This window comes from Melospiza melodia, chromosome 2, assembly GCF_035770615.1.
Source record: "Melospiza melodia melodia isolate bMelMel2 chromosome 2, bMelMel2.pri, whole genome shotgun sequence".
In the NCBI taxonomy this organism is placed as follows: domain Eukaryota; kingdom Metazoa; phylum Chordata; class Aves; order Passeriformes; family Passerellidae; genus Melospiza; species Melospiza melodia.
Window position 1 is genome coordinate 61,533,789 of NC_086195.1, and position 17,425 is coordinate 61,551,213.

General features: G+C 46.6%; 1 protein-coding gene across 1 annotated transcript; it reads right to left on the reverse strand.

The window, feature by feature from the left end:
• Positions 1-196: 196 nt before the first annotated feature.
• LRRC58 (leucine rich repeat containing 58) lies at positions 197-17,269 on the reverse strand. Its single transcript, XM_063148398.1, has 4 exons — positions 16,758-17,269; positions 7,477-7,605; positions 5,920-6,197; positions 197-4,479 (listed from the first exon to the last, which is right to left on the reverse strand). Exons 1-4 carry the CDS (start codon positions 17,267-17,269, stop codon positions 4,271-4,273), a joined length of 1,128 nt encoding a protein of 375 aa, XP_063004468.1. The 3' UTR covers positions 197-4,270.
• Positions 17,270-17,425: the final 156 nt, after the last annotated feature.

Consider the following 17,425-nt stretch of genomic DNA (forward strand, 5'->3'; position numbering starts at 1 on the left):
CAAGTGGGCCCCAAGAGCCAGGAGTTTCAGCAGTCCTTTTGGAAGTCTCACCTACTCTTGGTTTTACACAGCGCAGGTCAAATCCCACCCACTCCCCAACCACATACACTTTAATGCTCCCAATCCTACAAGAGTTCTGCTTGCAGAAACACCAGAACTGAGATGTTGGGAAATAATGGACAGACAACAGCAGAAATAACATTTTTGTAGGTTTAGTGTTTGCAATTTGTTTTACAGCTTATAATGAAATACTGTTAGAGAGTCTACATTCGTATGTTTCAGGCAAAATACAGTTTTAAAATTGCAAGGCACTTTAAGATGTCCTAAAACAAATGCTTAGATAAAAATTCAACAAGAGGGCTGGATGAGAACCCTTTCTACCCTTAGTGTTCTGGTCAGTACATGATCAATTCTCTAGTCAGGCAAGCAAGTGAAATAATCAATAGAAAGGTTTCCAAGACAGAGTTACTGCTGTATTAGTGTGCACTCTGGAGCAGTCTATTTGAAGTGTCTTCAGTTGGGGAGGGAGGGCATAGTGTGAATAAGATGCATTAAAATAGTTCTTTGAACTGGGCAACAAAGATGCATTGCAAGGATTAAGTTTCATTACTTTCATTGGATTAAATTCCTTCCATTCATTATTGCCAACAAGAGTAAGGAACAAAAAGGAGTTGGTTCTCCCTTCCCTCCCCCCCACTCCCATTATAATTCAACACAAGATTTCAAAGACTTAAAATGACCAGGACAGAAGCCCATGAAACAGTGCATCTGGCCACTTCAGAGTATGTTTAAATATTCATTACTGACTTCCTCAGGTCTCACCTCTTATTAAAGAAAAACATAAAAGAATTGGCAACTGTCTGAGTTGCTTCCCATTGAATTGATATTTTGCGTCTTTTTAACACGACCCCACTGTTCCCATCAAGTTCCTGCATTCAGAACCACACCAGCAGCTCTCCCTGGCACAGGCCTGGTGGGGCAGCAGATGAATGCAGGCAGGGCCCCAGGCCCCACATGGAAGAAGGAATGAGCAACTTTGCTTTACACACTTGTGTCCCAGCTTAAGAACAGCTTCAAAGCTGGTCATGCTGGGCTGCTGCAGCAGCAAGGGGACTGATACCAAAACACTGACTGAAGACTTCACTTGAAGATGCGTCTTCAGGAGCTGAAATCTGCTAAAAACTGACAGAAAACAAACAGTGGTAAAAACACTGCCTACTTCTCAGGGCCCCTGAGAAGGGGATGGTAGAAACTGGTGCCTGTCATGCTGCGTATTTTCAAGTTGTGTCTCACCTATTTTATTGCCCAGTACATTTTCAAGTCTTTGGGGGTGAACAATTGCTGAAAAACAACTCACAGGGGCTCGATGTGTTAGGCACTACAGTATATATCTGCATCCCTAGTCCTCTCAAAAGTACCTCTGAGGGAAAAAACCTCAAACCCAACCAACCAACAATTTGTTTTTCATACAAGTTCTTGATTGTTTTAAATTCTGACTTGAATTGCACTTTAAAGCCCAGCAGCAAAAAGAAAACTTGGTAGCTATATTCAGGAATATATATATATAAAATTTTTTAAGACACATTTATCAAGTCTAAAAATGCATAGATATCAATTGCAAAAGCTGTCAAGTTTTGACCTGGCTACAGTGAAGAATCTGTGAAAAAACAGACTACCCTAACAGACCATATGATATTTGGGCAGAAGTGGGATGGCTGTTCAGTTAGGAAAGACACTGCGGTTAAGGATTGAGCTAAGTTAGAACCAGCCACCACTGGTCTGAACTCATCACACACAGAGGTGCTACTGTGCAAGCAGGAACTCAGATGAAATCTAGTTCTGTGAAGTGAAAAAATGCATGACTTCAAGGCAGCTGCTGCTAAAGACAAGAAATGAAGGTGGTACCTCATGGCCCTGAGCTCAAAAGATCTTGAGATCTCAACTTGTGTGGCTCACTTTTGCTGGCAGGAGTGTCAAGCTCTAGATCACTCAGTTGATTGCTATGGTTATACCAGCAGGCAAGTTAAAATTGTGGCCCTGGAATCATCTTACTGTCATCAGCATTGCTGCGCCTGTGTTCACTTGGGACAGCAAGAGGTATCTAAAAGAGGAGAGGAATAAAACAGGCCACTCACTGGTTGTAATTTCACTAACAGCATGCAATTGGTTTTGTCTCAAAATCTGTAGGTTCTTCTTCCCAAGCAAACCTCATAGAATCTGCTAAAGTGACATCCAGTTGCTTGGCACATACACCTCATTGTGTCTCAAAAATATACTTAAAAAAATACTTGGAAAGGCACAGAGAACATGGAATTAATTCCCTGTGGATCAATGCGCACAGGGAATCACATGTGTGTGAGGGAACTAAGTTGCAATGATTAACAATGGACAGGGTACTATTTTACTATCAGATAATTTCAAATTCCAGTTCTTTCCAAGGGAAACTGGGGAAATAAAGAGTTCTGTCAAGGAAATGCAAGGCAAGAAATTTAACTTGCACACCAAGACGGAATGGAATATACAAAGTTTCACAGACCACGTTCTTCAGGTCACATGAAAGCAAAAATTGTAGTCTAATTAAAAAAAATCACTACAGCTAGTTATAAAGAGCAGAATTATCAAAGTGCTTTAATACATAAAGTGTCAAACATAATTAAACAGGACCATTAACACAGAGCTGCCATAAGATGTTCAAAAGATACATGTGTTTTCTGAATGCAGGAGAGAAGCACAGGTTTTTAAATTATCCTTTAGGGCCAAAGTGGGTTTAGAAAGTTTTTCTTGTTCATTTCAGCTTCTTAACATGATGGTTTTGCTCTCTTCATGCATTCAAAGGCACAGTTGGATTTGCTCTATCAGAAACTGCATCAAAAGGACTGTCTACCATGAAATATTAATGAAGGGGCAGCTCTCACTGAGTGAATCACACAACAGCCTCATAAAGTAGATTTACAGATAGCTGTCAATTTGTAATATTAATTTTATAAGATATTTCTTGATGCTTAAAAATTCTAAGCTACTTTCTGCAGCTTTCCCTTAAACATAGTTTAAGATAACTGAGTGTATTATTTGAACCATCAAGGGACTGCCAAAGCTATTGCCCCGAGAGCAAATGCAAACAAATAAGGAAGACATTTCAAAAGCACCTTGTGCAAGAAGCTCAGATAACATGCCTTAGCCTCTCTACCAGTTTTTCCTCTCCTGTTAGGAATCAGGAAAAAAAGACATCCTCCACAGCCCTCCTCTGAGTGTTTCAATTCACTGAGCTGCTATGTACCTTAGGCCCATGACCTTAAAGATGGAAAGTAACTCTACCAAGCACAGCAGAGCAAACTGTGGGGAAATGTGGCTGTTTATAAACAAAAAATGTCAATTGAGATCTTCCCTACAGTTCACAGCTATAAAAGCAGATTTGTTCCAGTAAGCTGAGACTCAAAAGTATGATACAGAGCATCACATCTGGTCCCTTGCACAGGCCTCAAGTCTGGAGTAATACCAATTATAACAGAACAAGTTGTCTGTTTTCTGAAGGCACCATAAAGACAGCAACACTTCAGGTGTAATGGGAAGAGGGAGAAGGAGGAAAAATAACAAATATTGTTAAAAGGAGACACTTAAGAGCAGCTCAGTATCAAAAGGGAGAAAAAAGGTGGCTCAGTTCTATGATGGCTGTAACATCTGTAACAGTACAGAAACCCTACACCTCTAGGCAAAGGAAGAGTAACCAGAGTTTGGAAAAATCTAGTCCTGAATAAAAAAAATTCAACTTTCATTTTCAGTGGATGAATGTAAAATCTGTAACTGAGATCAAAGGAGACAGAAAGGAATCAAACTGCTATATAAAACACTGGGATCCATACATACTCACATGGCATCATTAGCCTGTTTCTGATTTACCACAGTGTTAAAGGATCTGGACAGTCTCCTTTGCTCTGCAGGATGACTGAAGTCCAGTCAAGTTTCATATATTAAAATCCTTCTGAATCCGCCAGTGAGAACAAATCCCTCTCCCAGCCCATGTGAGGAAGGGGGGCCTCCCAGCCAGGAGACATTTCTAACAACCCCAGGCAACCTACAGGCAGCATGCTACTGAGTTAGATCTCCTAAGCAGCACTGCACCAAGCAAGTCCAGGCTTGCTAAGATGTTCTGTCCCTGCATGGACTTGAGGAAAATTTCCCATGAGCCCTTCAGGCCGGTGGCTCATGCTTCACCGTTCCACTATTGCCGTTCAAATCCATTTTCCTTCCCGTCTTCCCCCGCGGCTGCCCGTTATCCCAGCAGGACTTTCTGCATCCTGTGCGCGGCGACGCTGGCCTCATCCTCAGAGTCAGACTCGCTCTGGGAGGTGGAGCTCTGGGAGGCAGAGCTGTAGGGAGAGGAGCACTCTGGGGAGCACAGGTAGTGCATCAGCGGGAGCCGATACTTCCCACAGAAGTCAACGAACTTGATCTGTCTGACGCAGCTGTCGAAGTACACACCTGTGCGGGAGAGGGAACAGAAAGACATGAGACTCTGCGCTCAAACTGCACAAGGCTCTTCTGCCTGGAGCATATGCCTTCAGTTTGGATTTCACTGGCACTGCACTGTGTTATATGTAGGAGTACAAGGGATACTGCTGGAAGAGAAGAGACCAGGATATCTCTGAAAATGTGAAATTTCTTTTCTTAATAAAAAATTCCTGTAAAACTGTATTTGGTAGGAGACTCAGAACAGCACACTCTTCACATAAAGACACAGGGTAGTTACGTCCAAATAATGCACCAATTTCTTCTAACCATTAGGGAGAAAACTCAGGCTGGGAACTTGCGCACTTCTTAAACGTCAAGTGAATTAATGCACTCTACTTTCAAACTCGTAAAACCTCTTCTACCAGCTAGTAAAAATGCATTCACAAATGGACCTTCACAGCTCTACTTTTCTTCTGCTTGAGTGAAGCCACCATGCTGAGCTTGGATGCTACTTTCCATGGCAACAGTCTTGCTGTAACACACAATTAGGTTCTCTTCCTGTCACAGCAAGTGATTTTAGATGCTGACATTTTCAGAAGTTTCCAGCAGTGTTTAAAGTCCTAGCTGGTCAGGAGAAAACTTTTCTCCTGCAGTGCTAGAGCAATGCTGCAGTACTGTGCAAGTTCATATAGCATAGTGAAAAAGCACAAAAGCACTGTTTTCCAAGCTGGGCAAAACTCTTAAAAAACCAAACTTTTCTTTCTCTCCTAATATAAGTCCCAGCCCTTCCATCTTTGCTTATAGAGCATGCTTTGATATTGTCCTGTAAGAAGATAACAGCTTGCATCATGACTGCAGGGTAAGATACTAATTAATGATTTTTTTTCCCTTAATCTTCCACATGCTAAATGTGCAGATCATTTTCTCTGGTTAAAGATTAAGATTGAGCCAAATTAAGCCCAAGCATTCCAGGCTGTTTTATGAAGTCCTCTCCTTCCAAGAACTGCAGGCTAGTGGTCCCAAGATAGAGCTAAACAAGTAAGTGCTAAGCACTAGAGCACTCTCCTTCTTTCCACCCAGAATGATGCTCACCATTCAGTAAGAGTGTGTGCAAAAGTTCTGCTGTCCATCACTTGCTCTGAGCTATATCAGGGCAAGTGGATCGGAAACTTCCAATCATAAAACCACAGTGGAGTGCTGGGATGAGCTACAAAGACTCTGACAGAAGTGCTGTCTTACATTCCCATGCAAATACAGTAAACCAGCACTGCAACTCTGAATACTGCTCTTAAGTGAACAAAGCTCCTTAAAGACAAGTTTCCAGGAGACCTGGAGCCAGGGAAATACAGCCAGAATGTGGCTGCAGTGAGTAATACTTTGAACCTGAGTGAGCTTATACAGTCACAGCAAGTCAGAGGGAAAGGAAACCATAAGGCAAGAGCAGGAAGCAGAGCTGCAAGGTGAACTTACCCCCACATTTAGGATTGGGGCAGTTGCTGGCCAAGCTCAGGTAGCGGACAAGGCTCTCTGGGAGGTCGCTGGGAGCGTAGGGGACGTTGCGGGTTTTAATGGTGCGCCCAGCCAGCTCCTGCAGGCTCGGCGGGTTGTAGGTCAGGTCGCGCACAAAGCGCACCACCAGCGGGTTCCCACGCAAGCTCAGCTCGTCCAGGTGAACCAGGTTAAGGATCTCTCGGGGAAGGTAAGTCAGCAGGTTATTGTGCAGGCTAAGGGAACGCAGGGAATGCAGCCTAAGGATGGAGATGGATACCCTGTCAAGATGTGTAAGCAGAATTGCCCCACAGCTGCATTAAGCAGACCTAATTACTCTCCCAGCTCCCAACAATTTCTTCTTCTTTGTTTTCTCCCCCTTTAAAACATAAATTCATGCTAAAAGAACTGTTCTTACTCCAGTACACACAATGCACTAGAATACCTGCTAAAGAAACACAGTCTTAAACATGCTGCTATCCCTCTCAGTATTCCCCACACACCCCAAAAAAGGTAGAACAAAAGTGCACAAACCGAGTGCTTTCAGGGGACATAACGTTTCCTTGTACCCAGCACATGCATCAAGAACAGTCCATGCAGTGCTCTGAATAAGTCACCTGTTCTGTCTCATGCATTAAAGATGACTGCTGGGAGGGAGCCAGCCCTGGAAAGCCCCATGTTTTCATTGCTTGTGGCTGCACCTCACGCTGATACCACCAGATCCAAACAAGGTCAGGCCAGGCCAGCAGCAGCACAGGGGACAAGCAATTATTTTGCTTTTGGATGAAGTTTTCCCCTCTCAGGAAGCACAAAGCAATGCTTGAGCACAGGATCCAGGGCTGCTCCCAAACTTGTAAAAGTTACAAGACATTGTACTTTAATGATAATCCCACTACACCACCAAATTCCAACTTGGAGAACTCCATGCTGCCATTCAATTGTTTTTAGAGTTACAGCTACCCCTCCCATCTTCATCTCCCATCCCAGGCTACACATACAGAACTGCAGTGTCCTCTTCCTCCCTTATGAACAGATAAAGCAGTAACCTAGCCACTCGAACTGTGCAATAGGATTACACAAACACACTGACATCCTAAGGTAAGGAATGTCAAGGGAACACAGAGACAAAAAATACAAAGACAAGACAAGACAAAAATACACACAAAAAGGTTTTGGGTGAAAGGCAAAACCCACCTGGCATTCATTACTAATACAACAGTACCATTCTCACTTGTTAAGGTAGTAATTTATCTTTTCCAAGTTGCCCAGGTACTTTTCAGGGTCCTCTATACAAATCTATTAATTCACTGTAAGGTGCAGTCTCGGTGATGGTTTAACATAACCCTTTCATTGAGTTTTCCAGATCACATATTCATGGTCTGCCTGCAGTGCACCATGCCAAGGATGTTCTTTTTCAAATCCAGTCACACTTACACACTGAAGGACAAATAGGTCCTCCCAGGTACTTTATCTACACATACAGAAGAAGTAGTTCAAAGAGTTAATTACAGATGGTGGGTGATGACAGTAAATACTCACTGTGCCAGCTGAGGTGGAATGCTCTGGATCTTGTTGTCACACAGAACTAGATACCTCAGAGAAGGCAGTTTTGCTAATTCAGGTGGAATTGCCGTAATGAAATTCCCTCCAAGGTACAGAAACTCTAAACTGAAAAACAGAAGAGAAAGAGTGCATTATTTCATTAATTTCAAGTTTCCTTTAACACCTGGGTTTTCACAGCTACTGCATTTTTTAAAGGAAACTGACAGATGACTACCTATGAGATAATTTGCTGAGAGCAGGAAAAAAAGCTGAGTTGCACATCAAAATTACAACAGAGCTGCTGTTTCACAATAATGTTGAGATTTTTACCTCCAAACTCCTGCAGTCACCATTACAGCTGCAGGTAGGCACCAGACAACTGTGTATTCCTACACCAACCCCTTCTGCAAAGCTCCTGCTCTTATTTCCAAGGATGTGCAGCCTGCAAACACAGGGTCTGCAGCACCTCCACAGATCCTGTGGCAGCCAGTGGGGAGCTCTCAGTTCCAGCAGGAGTGAAGTATGAGTGCAATGTCTCTCTCTGGAAATCCTGGCCCTGCACCAGCACTAGCTGCTCTGTGTGGAATCATCTGACTCCTTGGTGACTAACTGGAACCATTACTCAGAGGCAGCCAGTCCCCCTTAGATACAACTCACACACCAACACCACAGCTGCAACAGCACACAACAGCACAGGAGTGCACCTAAGTCATGCAAGTACACACATGCAATTTCTCAGAGAGATTGATTTCACTACTCTGAAGTCATGAAGACCAAACCAGAAACCATAGCTGGGCTTCACTGCAGTTTGGGCCCAAATAAAAGAATCACTGGATGTTCTGTGAAAATTCAGTGGATGGGATGCAGGAACAGAGAGAGGCACTAAATCCCTTTTGCCAGGAGTAGCCAGTATGTGCTGTGCATCTCTGCCCTTCTAGGAAGAAAAACAGGCAAGCATTCCTCTCTCATATAATAGCTTCAAGTCCCCATACCACAGACTCAAGCAGCTTTCTTTACATGCTCTCAGATGTTGTCTGGAAGAGGAGCAAAGGCAGGCTCAGTTTGGGTACACCTTGCTAACCACAGTCCAGCTAAGACTTTTTCTCATGTTTGAAAAGGTGGATCCCACAGTCCTGGTTCAGTATCTCCAGTACACACTCAGGCTGCCTAACTACAAAGCACCTTGGCCTTCTCTGATCCAGCAAGCATTGCCCACAGGCCAGGGAAAGTGAACTCATCCAGGCTCCATCAGCCTTTCTTTAAGTATAGGTTATAACTTCCTTGGAGTGGGAGCCACCTTCATCTCACCCCAGCAACTGAGAAATGCTATGGATACAAGTGGCACAGAAACACAGGAACAGAGCACCCAAAGGACCTGGTGGCCACCCAGGAACGTCCGAGCCCTGAAACTCTGTGCCACAGCATATGTGGAGCACAGAGGAGCTCCCTGGAGACTTCCCCTGGGATGGAGCAGAACAGCAGGGTGAGGCTATTTCACTCAGTTCTTGCACGAAACTTGAACCCCAGATATCCAATGACAGCATCTGCTTGGGCTACAGAGGCCACTACTGCAGCACAAATGCACTTGCCCAGCAGGAAGGACAGAATGACAGACCTTTGCACCACACCAAGAGATGCTCGCAGGGCTCAGCTTTCCCTGGATATTCCCTTATATTTTTCAAGTATGTCAAAGGCAAGCTATATAATAGAAATTGGACAAAGTGGGCAGAAAATTAAGCCTTAAACTGAATTTGATTACATGGAAGGCAGTACCTACAGACCGAGTGGGACAGCACATTTGGAGGTTACTCTGAAGGTGCAAGGAAGTGCACAGTGAAAAACCACCACCAACTGCCATTGCTTCAAAGTAACCTTAACCTCTCTTCTACTCCAACAACTTCTATGTTGAGGGGGTAGGAGGAAGACTGCTGTGCAGAGACCATGTCAAGGAGAGATTATTTTTAATTAACTTTTGATCCCCTAACAAAGCCCTGAGTTTTAACCAAAATTCCTCCTTCAAACCTCCATTATTTCCTGAAGTGGATTTAGGCTGCTTGGCTCTCATTAGGGACTTAACTGCTGAGTATACAATTCCATACAATTCCTAACTCCATAACAGTGCTGGAGCTCACACCAAAAGCTGTTGGGCAAGGGAATTCTAGCAATGTGGTGTTCAATATTTAAACAAAGCTTAGATGTGTATGAGTTTGCACTTCCTAGGAAAAGTGAATAATTAACTCCTCATCCTTTGTGTTTGAGGACACTAATGCCAGTAAAGTGACATGGCATAAAAAAAGGTAGGCACCTCCTACCAGGGAAGGAGAAGAGGGCACAAGTTACCCAGTAAAAATGTTTTGGGGATTCATTTCAAGGTATAAAATGCATATGTTTCAAGAGCAGCCACACTGTACAAACTAAGTGTGCAAAAACACTGCCTACAAACTTCTTACAGCTTCAAATCTGTTCTTTGTAAAGTCTGTAATGAGAACACTCAGTGATACCAGGAAGGATATAAAGACCTAACACCAGAATACAAACTGTCTCTAAAAAAACCCACTAAATAAGGTAATTCCTTCACTGGCAACAAAATGCTTCTTAAAAAATGTTTTCTTTTTACTCATCTTCTGAATCACCTTTTTGGGGTCAGTAGACTGAAAACTCAGTGTAGTACAGCAAATTCATAATTTCCACATCAAGGTATGGTATTAATTAGATGAATAATTTATTAAAAAAAAAAACACAGGGAGGAAGTTTTGAAACTACAAAGAAACTTACTTAAAATACAGGAAAGATACTCTTATAGCTTCCACAGAAATACTGCTCAGTGGGAAAACAAAATCTTAACTCCCATGCCTCTAAGTACCATTTGCTAGGAAGAAGGATCTAGGCTGATGAAGGTGAAGGAACCAACAACAGCCATTTCTGCATCAAACTGAAGTGTCAAGAATTGTCTGAGCAGAGCTAACCATGACACAGGAAAGGATTTTCAAGAGGCATGACCCTTTTATGGAGAGCACTGACCACAGCACCGGGATGCAGTTTGTTCCAGCCCATCTGCTCCTGGCCTGAGATTCGTGTGGCACTCACACCGAGCCTGTATCTGTAGGCAAAGGTGATGCTGGCTCTCGAGCTGTCCTGCTCAGGGCAGGGACTTTGCTGCTCGGTAAGACAAGCCAGAGCACTGCTCAGCTCTGCCCTCTTCACACAAGAGCCTGCAGTAAGGCAATCCACAACATTTAGCGCAGGTTTTTGCAAGGAGACCACAGCAGGGATGGCACTGAGCTAGGTGAATACTTCTAACTAACCTTTCACACTCAGACCTAGTCCTCCTGACAATCATTAATCTGTACAGTCATTTTGATCGATCAGCTAAGGTCTTGTGAACTGCTGTGTACACAGAGGTGGAACTGGATTTTCTTCTGTACTTTCAAAATTCCAGAATCTTCAGAAAGCCAGAGATCGACTATTATCAAACAGACATAAGCTCAGCTCCAATTTTTGAAGCTAGAACGAGTGATTTACTTCCAACCTGCCACACAGGCTTGGCTGAATGAGTTTCAAGAGGGGACAAATACTAACAAAACCAATCTCAACAGAATCTGAAAAAAACCCCAACAACGATGTGACAGAGTTCCTAATGAGGGTTGACACTTTCTCTCCTGCCTTTTAGCAATGTTGACAAATACACTAATAAAAGGCCACAGTCCCTTTCAGCCTCACACCCAGCAGCCCCCTGCTCAGCACAACCCACCCTAATTGCTGCCAAGAACAGCCAGCACGCTGAGCCCATCACGTGCTGCTCCTCTCTAGCAGCATATTTCACACCACTGGGCTGTAGGGTGGCAATGAAATTACTTTTACCTACTAGGAAATGAGTGGAGAAATGCTTTAACAACTATGCTCAATTCAGGGCGTGGCAGGAAAGTTTAACATGCAAAGAGACTGTACCTTCTCACTTGAGTATGTCCTTGATGTTTTCAGGTCATCATACAGCACAAATCAAATCCAAAAGCCCCCAAACATTCAGTAAATAAGAAGAGCCACTCTAAGCACTAGAGGTATTTTTTTATACCCTATCAATTAACACAGCACTCCCATAGTCATATTTCAAGGGGATAATATCTTCAGGCATAGGAGATACTCAAATTTTCAATCCACCCTGTTTCCCCACAGATGCTTCTTCGGATAAAATTTAACATCTGACATCAAACAGATGCATCTAAATAGGTAATATAAAAAAACCCAAACCAACAATGATGCCTGAAATAGCTCCAGGTCTTTTTAAGATAAACTTTTTAGCAAGAAATTTCCAGGGCAGTTTTGAGGCTCATGCAAGGGAGGAATTTCAAAGCAGCCCACAACACACTCCTGTTAACCCTGTTCTACGATTTGCTAATTCCTGAGAGAACTGCACAGCCTTTGCTGACACGCAAATTTAAGATCAAACGGTCGTCTGAACGCTATTTGCAAAACGTTTGAAGAGGGGAAGAAGAAGGGAGACAGCAAGCAGATTTCCTAATGCTGTATCTTTATCAAAGCTCTGCTTGCCCTTTTTCCCACACTAACAGCCCTCCTTTAAGCGTATGCTTGTCTAACATGCTTAATGCTACCCACGAATGAAAGCAAACGCTCTGGTTTTCAATGCATCTAAGCCTTTACACAAACCTTGCATGGATCCAGTTGGGCGTCTGAGGGCTTTGATCCCAGCCCTGGCACAGCCAAGCTTTATTAGAGGAATACCAGCAAGAGGGAAAGCAACGTGCAGTGATGTTTTCCAAGCCCTGCCTGCTCCCAGTGCTCTACAGAGCATGAGAGTACACACCAGAAGAGTATGACTAAACTCAAAATTCCCATGGGAGACTTGAAGTATCAGCTGCATTTTGCTAAGCCTTTGAGAATTATTCATTTTACAGGACACTTGCAGGACATTTCCCCAGGCCTGCACGCTGATCAGGGTAAATCTTGCACGCTTTAAGCCAAAACTCACAGCTGCACCATGAAGATCAGAGCTATGTCTGACCAGATGTGCCCTACAAATTTTGTGCCAGGATGGGCACTGGTAGATGGCCACATTTGTGACTCAGCAGCTGTAATACACCTTGCCCCACAGTGCATCCCCAGTTGGATCAGCAGAGGGAGGATATGCAGAACCAATGTGCAATGGGCTCTCTCTGCAGATCACAGCTCAGGAGCTGCTGAGGGCTGCGACCTGAGTCTGAGAGAGAGTGACTGACCATAACATCTCCCACTGGGAACACAGCAAGGTCAGCAGGGAGAACTACAGAGAAGATAACACTTGTGGCTGCCTATGCTAAGCTTGTATTTTATCTGGCAACAAACAGGAATGCAATGCAAAGAGGCTGCTCTCACATGTCTGGTGCAGTCCTCACCCTAAACTCACAGCAAGAGCCAATACTCAGGTGTTGCACTGTACTGACACACCAGCTGACAGGAACTGGGGATGCTGGGCATACAGAAGGACCTGGCACGGCCTCACCATGATCAAGGAAAAGCCCTCAGCAGGGTCAACACCTACATTTCTCAGGAACACATGAAGCTATTGCTGGTCACACTCGATGCTTACAGTGAAACTATGATGAAAGAGCACTGAATTTTCCTAAAGGAAAACATGAAGCAGAAGTTATTCATCCCTGGTGCCAGCTTGCTATGACCAGCATCATCCTGGTCACAGCATCATAGCATCATCCTACTGCCATCACCAGAGCAATCATGATCATACACTTATGAAGTCATGCAAAGGAAGCTTCCAAGCATATTGGTGGTCCTTCCACAACAGCCTAGGAGATAACCAGTAATCAGGAACACAGCACACTTTCCATGCAGGATCTTGCACTGCACACAAAACATTTGTGTGGGCAAGGATGGGCAGATGGCTGAAGTCAGAAGGAGCAGGACACAACAGCAGCAGGACTGGCTGTCGTTCTTACCACCAAGTTCATTAGCTTGCCAAGACACCAGGAACATGCCAGGCAAGTTTCTGCACAATGACCCAAACACAGCTTGTGTGAAATGGTGGATTTATTATCTCCCTGGTGTGCAACAACATGTGGCACACACCTCCCGTTGCAGGACCAGCGTGTTCCTTCTCCTTTGGCAGCTCAGACCCATCAGCTTTCTATACTTTCAACTTCACTACATACACAGACTCCTTACCTGCTATATTCCTGGCCTTCACTAAAACTGACATGCTGTCCCTTCAAAAACTAGCACAGGAAAATATGGGGTGCAGAGGAAAGACATGAAGCTCAGTTACCAAGAGTATTTAAAAAAAAATTCATCACAGCTCAGACATTCCCTGGAAATCCAAGAATCATTTCTAGATTTCTGCAACTCCAGTCTGCTCTATAATCAGTGACTGGAGCAAATGGGAAGCTGCCAGGGTCGCAGGAAGAGGAGAACTGCCCATCTCAGGAACTCTAGTAGCAGCAGGAGGAACTTGATCAGTAAGAGTGTTGCCTGCATTCCCCTGTGATCTCAGAGCCCCTAAGAGAAAAGAAAAATTTCTTTTTATGAGATACTGCACATGGAAAAAGGGTCAAGGTCTTGGCTTGTCAGCAAGACTGGCATTTGCAGATGGGGCTGTGAGGTTAATAGAAGCCACAACCCCACGTCCCACCTCCAAGTTCTAGAGCTCAGAAACTAACAGAGGTCTCTGTGTTGCTGTGCTGTAACAGCTGGCTCTGCTCTGTCCTTGCTCAGACTCATTTCACCCACTTCCACCACAAGCACACCCACACTGAGGACACCTCTCTTGTCAGCAGGTAGGAGCAGAGTCTGGCAGCACTTTCTCTCCAGAATGCACTTTCTATGTTTTTGGGAAGGGTCACTGCTTATCTGGGTCCCAATGAATAGATTCAGCAGGCCCTCTGGAGGAACAACACATTACAAAGTGCTGTTTTCTCCCGGTGCTGGCAAAGCCATGGGCAGCTCCCTTTCATGACTTAAACAGTCCCAGATACAGAAGTCACTGATGGCAGAGTGCTAAAGAAGCTTACAGTCCTGGTGGGGCACAGATTTGCTATCTTGAGCTAAAGTTCAATTACATTGTGTTGCCATGTTAGCAGAAGTTCAATGAGGTAGCAGTGGTGACGTGGGCAGCAGACAGAAGCTGTGTCTACGTGTAACTTGTCAGCCCCACACGTCACTTTGCAATGATGAACAGACAGTTCAACAGCTTTGTTTGCATTTGCTCTCTCCAAATTCTCCTGCTGGGGGTTCCAGCATGACTGGTCCAAGAAAAGCTGCAGGACAGGACAACAGGGAGCCCTGCTCCAGGGCAGGTCAGAGGAACAAAGCAGAGTGACAGAGGTGCAGTGTGGAGCACAGGTCACGGCCTGCCGGGGCACCCTGTGCGGTGCTACACAGCCCAGTACCTTCCTGGGGATGCCCCAGAAAAACAGCAGGGCTGAGGTTTGCTTTCTTGGGAAAAAAAGGAGAGAGAGAGAAAAACCCACAACCCACAGAGACCATAGAAACAGCAGCAGGGAGCCTCTGACTCAGAGGTGGGAGCAACTATCAGATCCCAACCACATCCTAGATGCGATCAGACATGCTATGGAGACAATGTGGATCATCTTCCTCATGCTGCCCTCTTCCATTGGCCTCCCCTCCCTTCCCTCATTTCGTTTTTCATCCCTCAAGCATCTGTTCCCAGACAGAAAAAAGCTGAGTTTCCTCTTCCTCATGACAACCCCAGCCCAGGATGCATCATAACTCTGCCAAGGATATGGGCATTCTCCATCACTCAAAATGTCTCATAGCATCTCTCAGCCCAGAGAGCTTAATCCAGAATCACTTCAAATCCTTTACAGGTACATGCTGCGATACCTGGACAAAAGCTACAATTATATTATACTGCAGCAGACAAAACCTTTCCCCGACAGCACTGAAGCAGCTGAGGTACATCCCACCTACGACATGGGAGACGTCACTCCACACAAAACATTCTGTGCTTCCACTGGATGCAGCTCTGCTGAGCCATCAGAGTGAATCCAGGTATTTAGGGTCAAGGGTGCTGGAATTTGCATAAGAGAGGCTGCTTCTAGCAAGTCCCTTGGCAAAGAGCTGGAACAAACAAAGGTCAGATCCAAAGTCTTAGCAGAGACCCACACAGAGGCCAGCCTGGGGCTTGGGAATGTGGCAGAACACACTGAGGGGCCTGTGTCACTTAAGCCAGAACAAGCATCCCGCTTGGCCAGGAGGACACCAGGCTTCAGGAGTAGCCAGCCCAGGCCCATGCAGGCAGCCAACACCCTGTGCTGTCTAAGGCCTCTTCCCACCCCAGCACTGCTCCAATTGCTGTGATTCAGCCACAGGTTTCTGTATGACCTGCAGCGGCTGGACGCAGCCCCAGAGCCAGAGCACAGCCCAGGGCTCCACGCCTCGGCTCTGTCAGATGTACACGAGCCAATGGGTTGAGAGAAACATCACAAAACCCCACCCATGACAGCAAGCCCCCAGTGGGACTGCAGCTGTATGGGCAGAAAGGCCCTGTTGTTTGATGAGCCACAAAAACATCTCTATCCTCCTGAGCAACCCATCGTGCAGCCATGAGCTGCAGGACACATGGGGTTTATCTTGCTGTCACCCAGATGTGATGGAGAGGAAAACCACGGACAGCCTTCCTCATGCCAACACCCACACCAACCACACCATCACCAGGAGAGTGGCCCTGAACCAGGGCAGCCCAGGGATTGGGCAGTGCCAAGAGGCACCCAGTTTGTGAGCACAGAAGGCCCAAAGTCACCCGAGGAATACACGGGATCGGCTGGGTTGGAAGAGATCACAGCAGGTCATCTGTTCCAGCCTCCCGACTCAAGCAGGGTCACCCCAGAGCACACGGCACAGAACTGTGTCCGCTGGAACACCTTCAGTGAGGGAGACTCCACAACCAGTCTGGCTCCAGTGGTTGGCCACCCCCACATTAAAGTTCTCCCTCATGTTCAGGAGGAACTTCCTGCGCATCATCCTTTTCTGCCTGCTGCCTCTTGTCCTACTGCTTGGCACCACCAAAAAGAGTGCCTTCCATCCTCAATGCCCACCCTTTAGATACTTGAATATATATGTAGGTGGATGAAGTAAAGAACGTCCTGGAGTTTTGGTAACTCAACATGACGCTGAGGAAGAGCCACGTTAGCGGCTGCAGTGCTTGGAGACACCTGAGGCTGGAGAGAACCGACCCTCTGAGGGAGAGCGTGGCAGAAACCCCGGCCGGGCTTGCCGAGGCCGTCCCTGTTCCCGCGGGGCCCGTCCCTCACCTGTGGAGCTCCTGGATGTCGGGCGGGATGCCGTGGAGCCGGTTGCCGCCGAGGCTGAGGCTGCGCAGCCCGCGGAGCTGCAGCAGCGCGGGCGGCACCTCGGAGAAGCGGTTCCCGCTGAGGTTGAGGACGCGGAGGGAGCGGGCGAGCGGCGCCTGCTCCAGCCCCTTGGGCAGCGAGCCGGGCCCGCCAAGCCGGTTGTTCTTGGCCAGCAACGTGTGGAGGCACGGTAGGGACAGCAGCTCCGTGCCCATCTCCGTCAGCCCCGTTCCGCTCACGTCCAGCACCTCCAGCGCCGGGAACCACTGCGACAGCCCGGCGGGCAGCGGGCCCGACAGCCGCCGCGGCGACAGCACCAGCCGCCGCGCCTCCGCGCTGCGCCGCGCCGACAGCTCCGCCGCCAGCGCCGGCTCGGGCTCGGGCTCTGGCTCGGGCTCCGACTCCGGCTCCGGCTCCATCGCCAGCTCCGGTCCCGGCTCCAGCTCGGAGCTGTCCCCGCCAGCCGCCGCCATCCCGCCCGCACTGACCGACGGCCCCGCGCGTCACGCCGCCCCGGCCCGCCCCGGAACCTGCATAGCCCCGCCGCCCCCCAGCGTCATGCTCGATCCCGGGCGCGCCGCCGGCCGAGGCCACAGCGAGGCCAGCACTGTTATGCAGGTTGCGGGGCA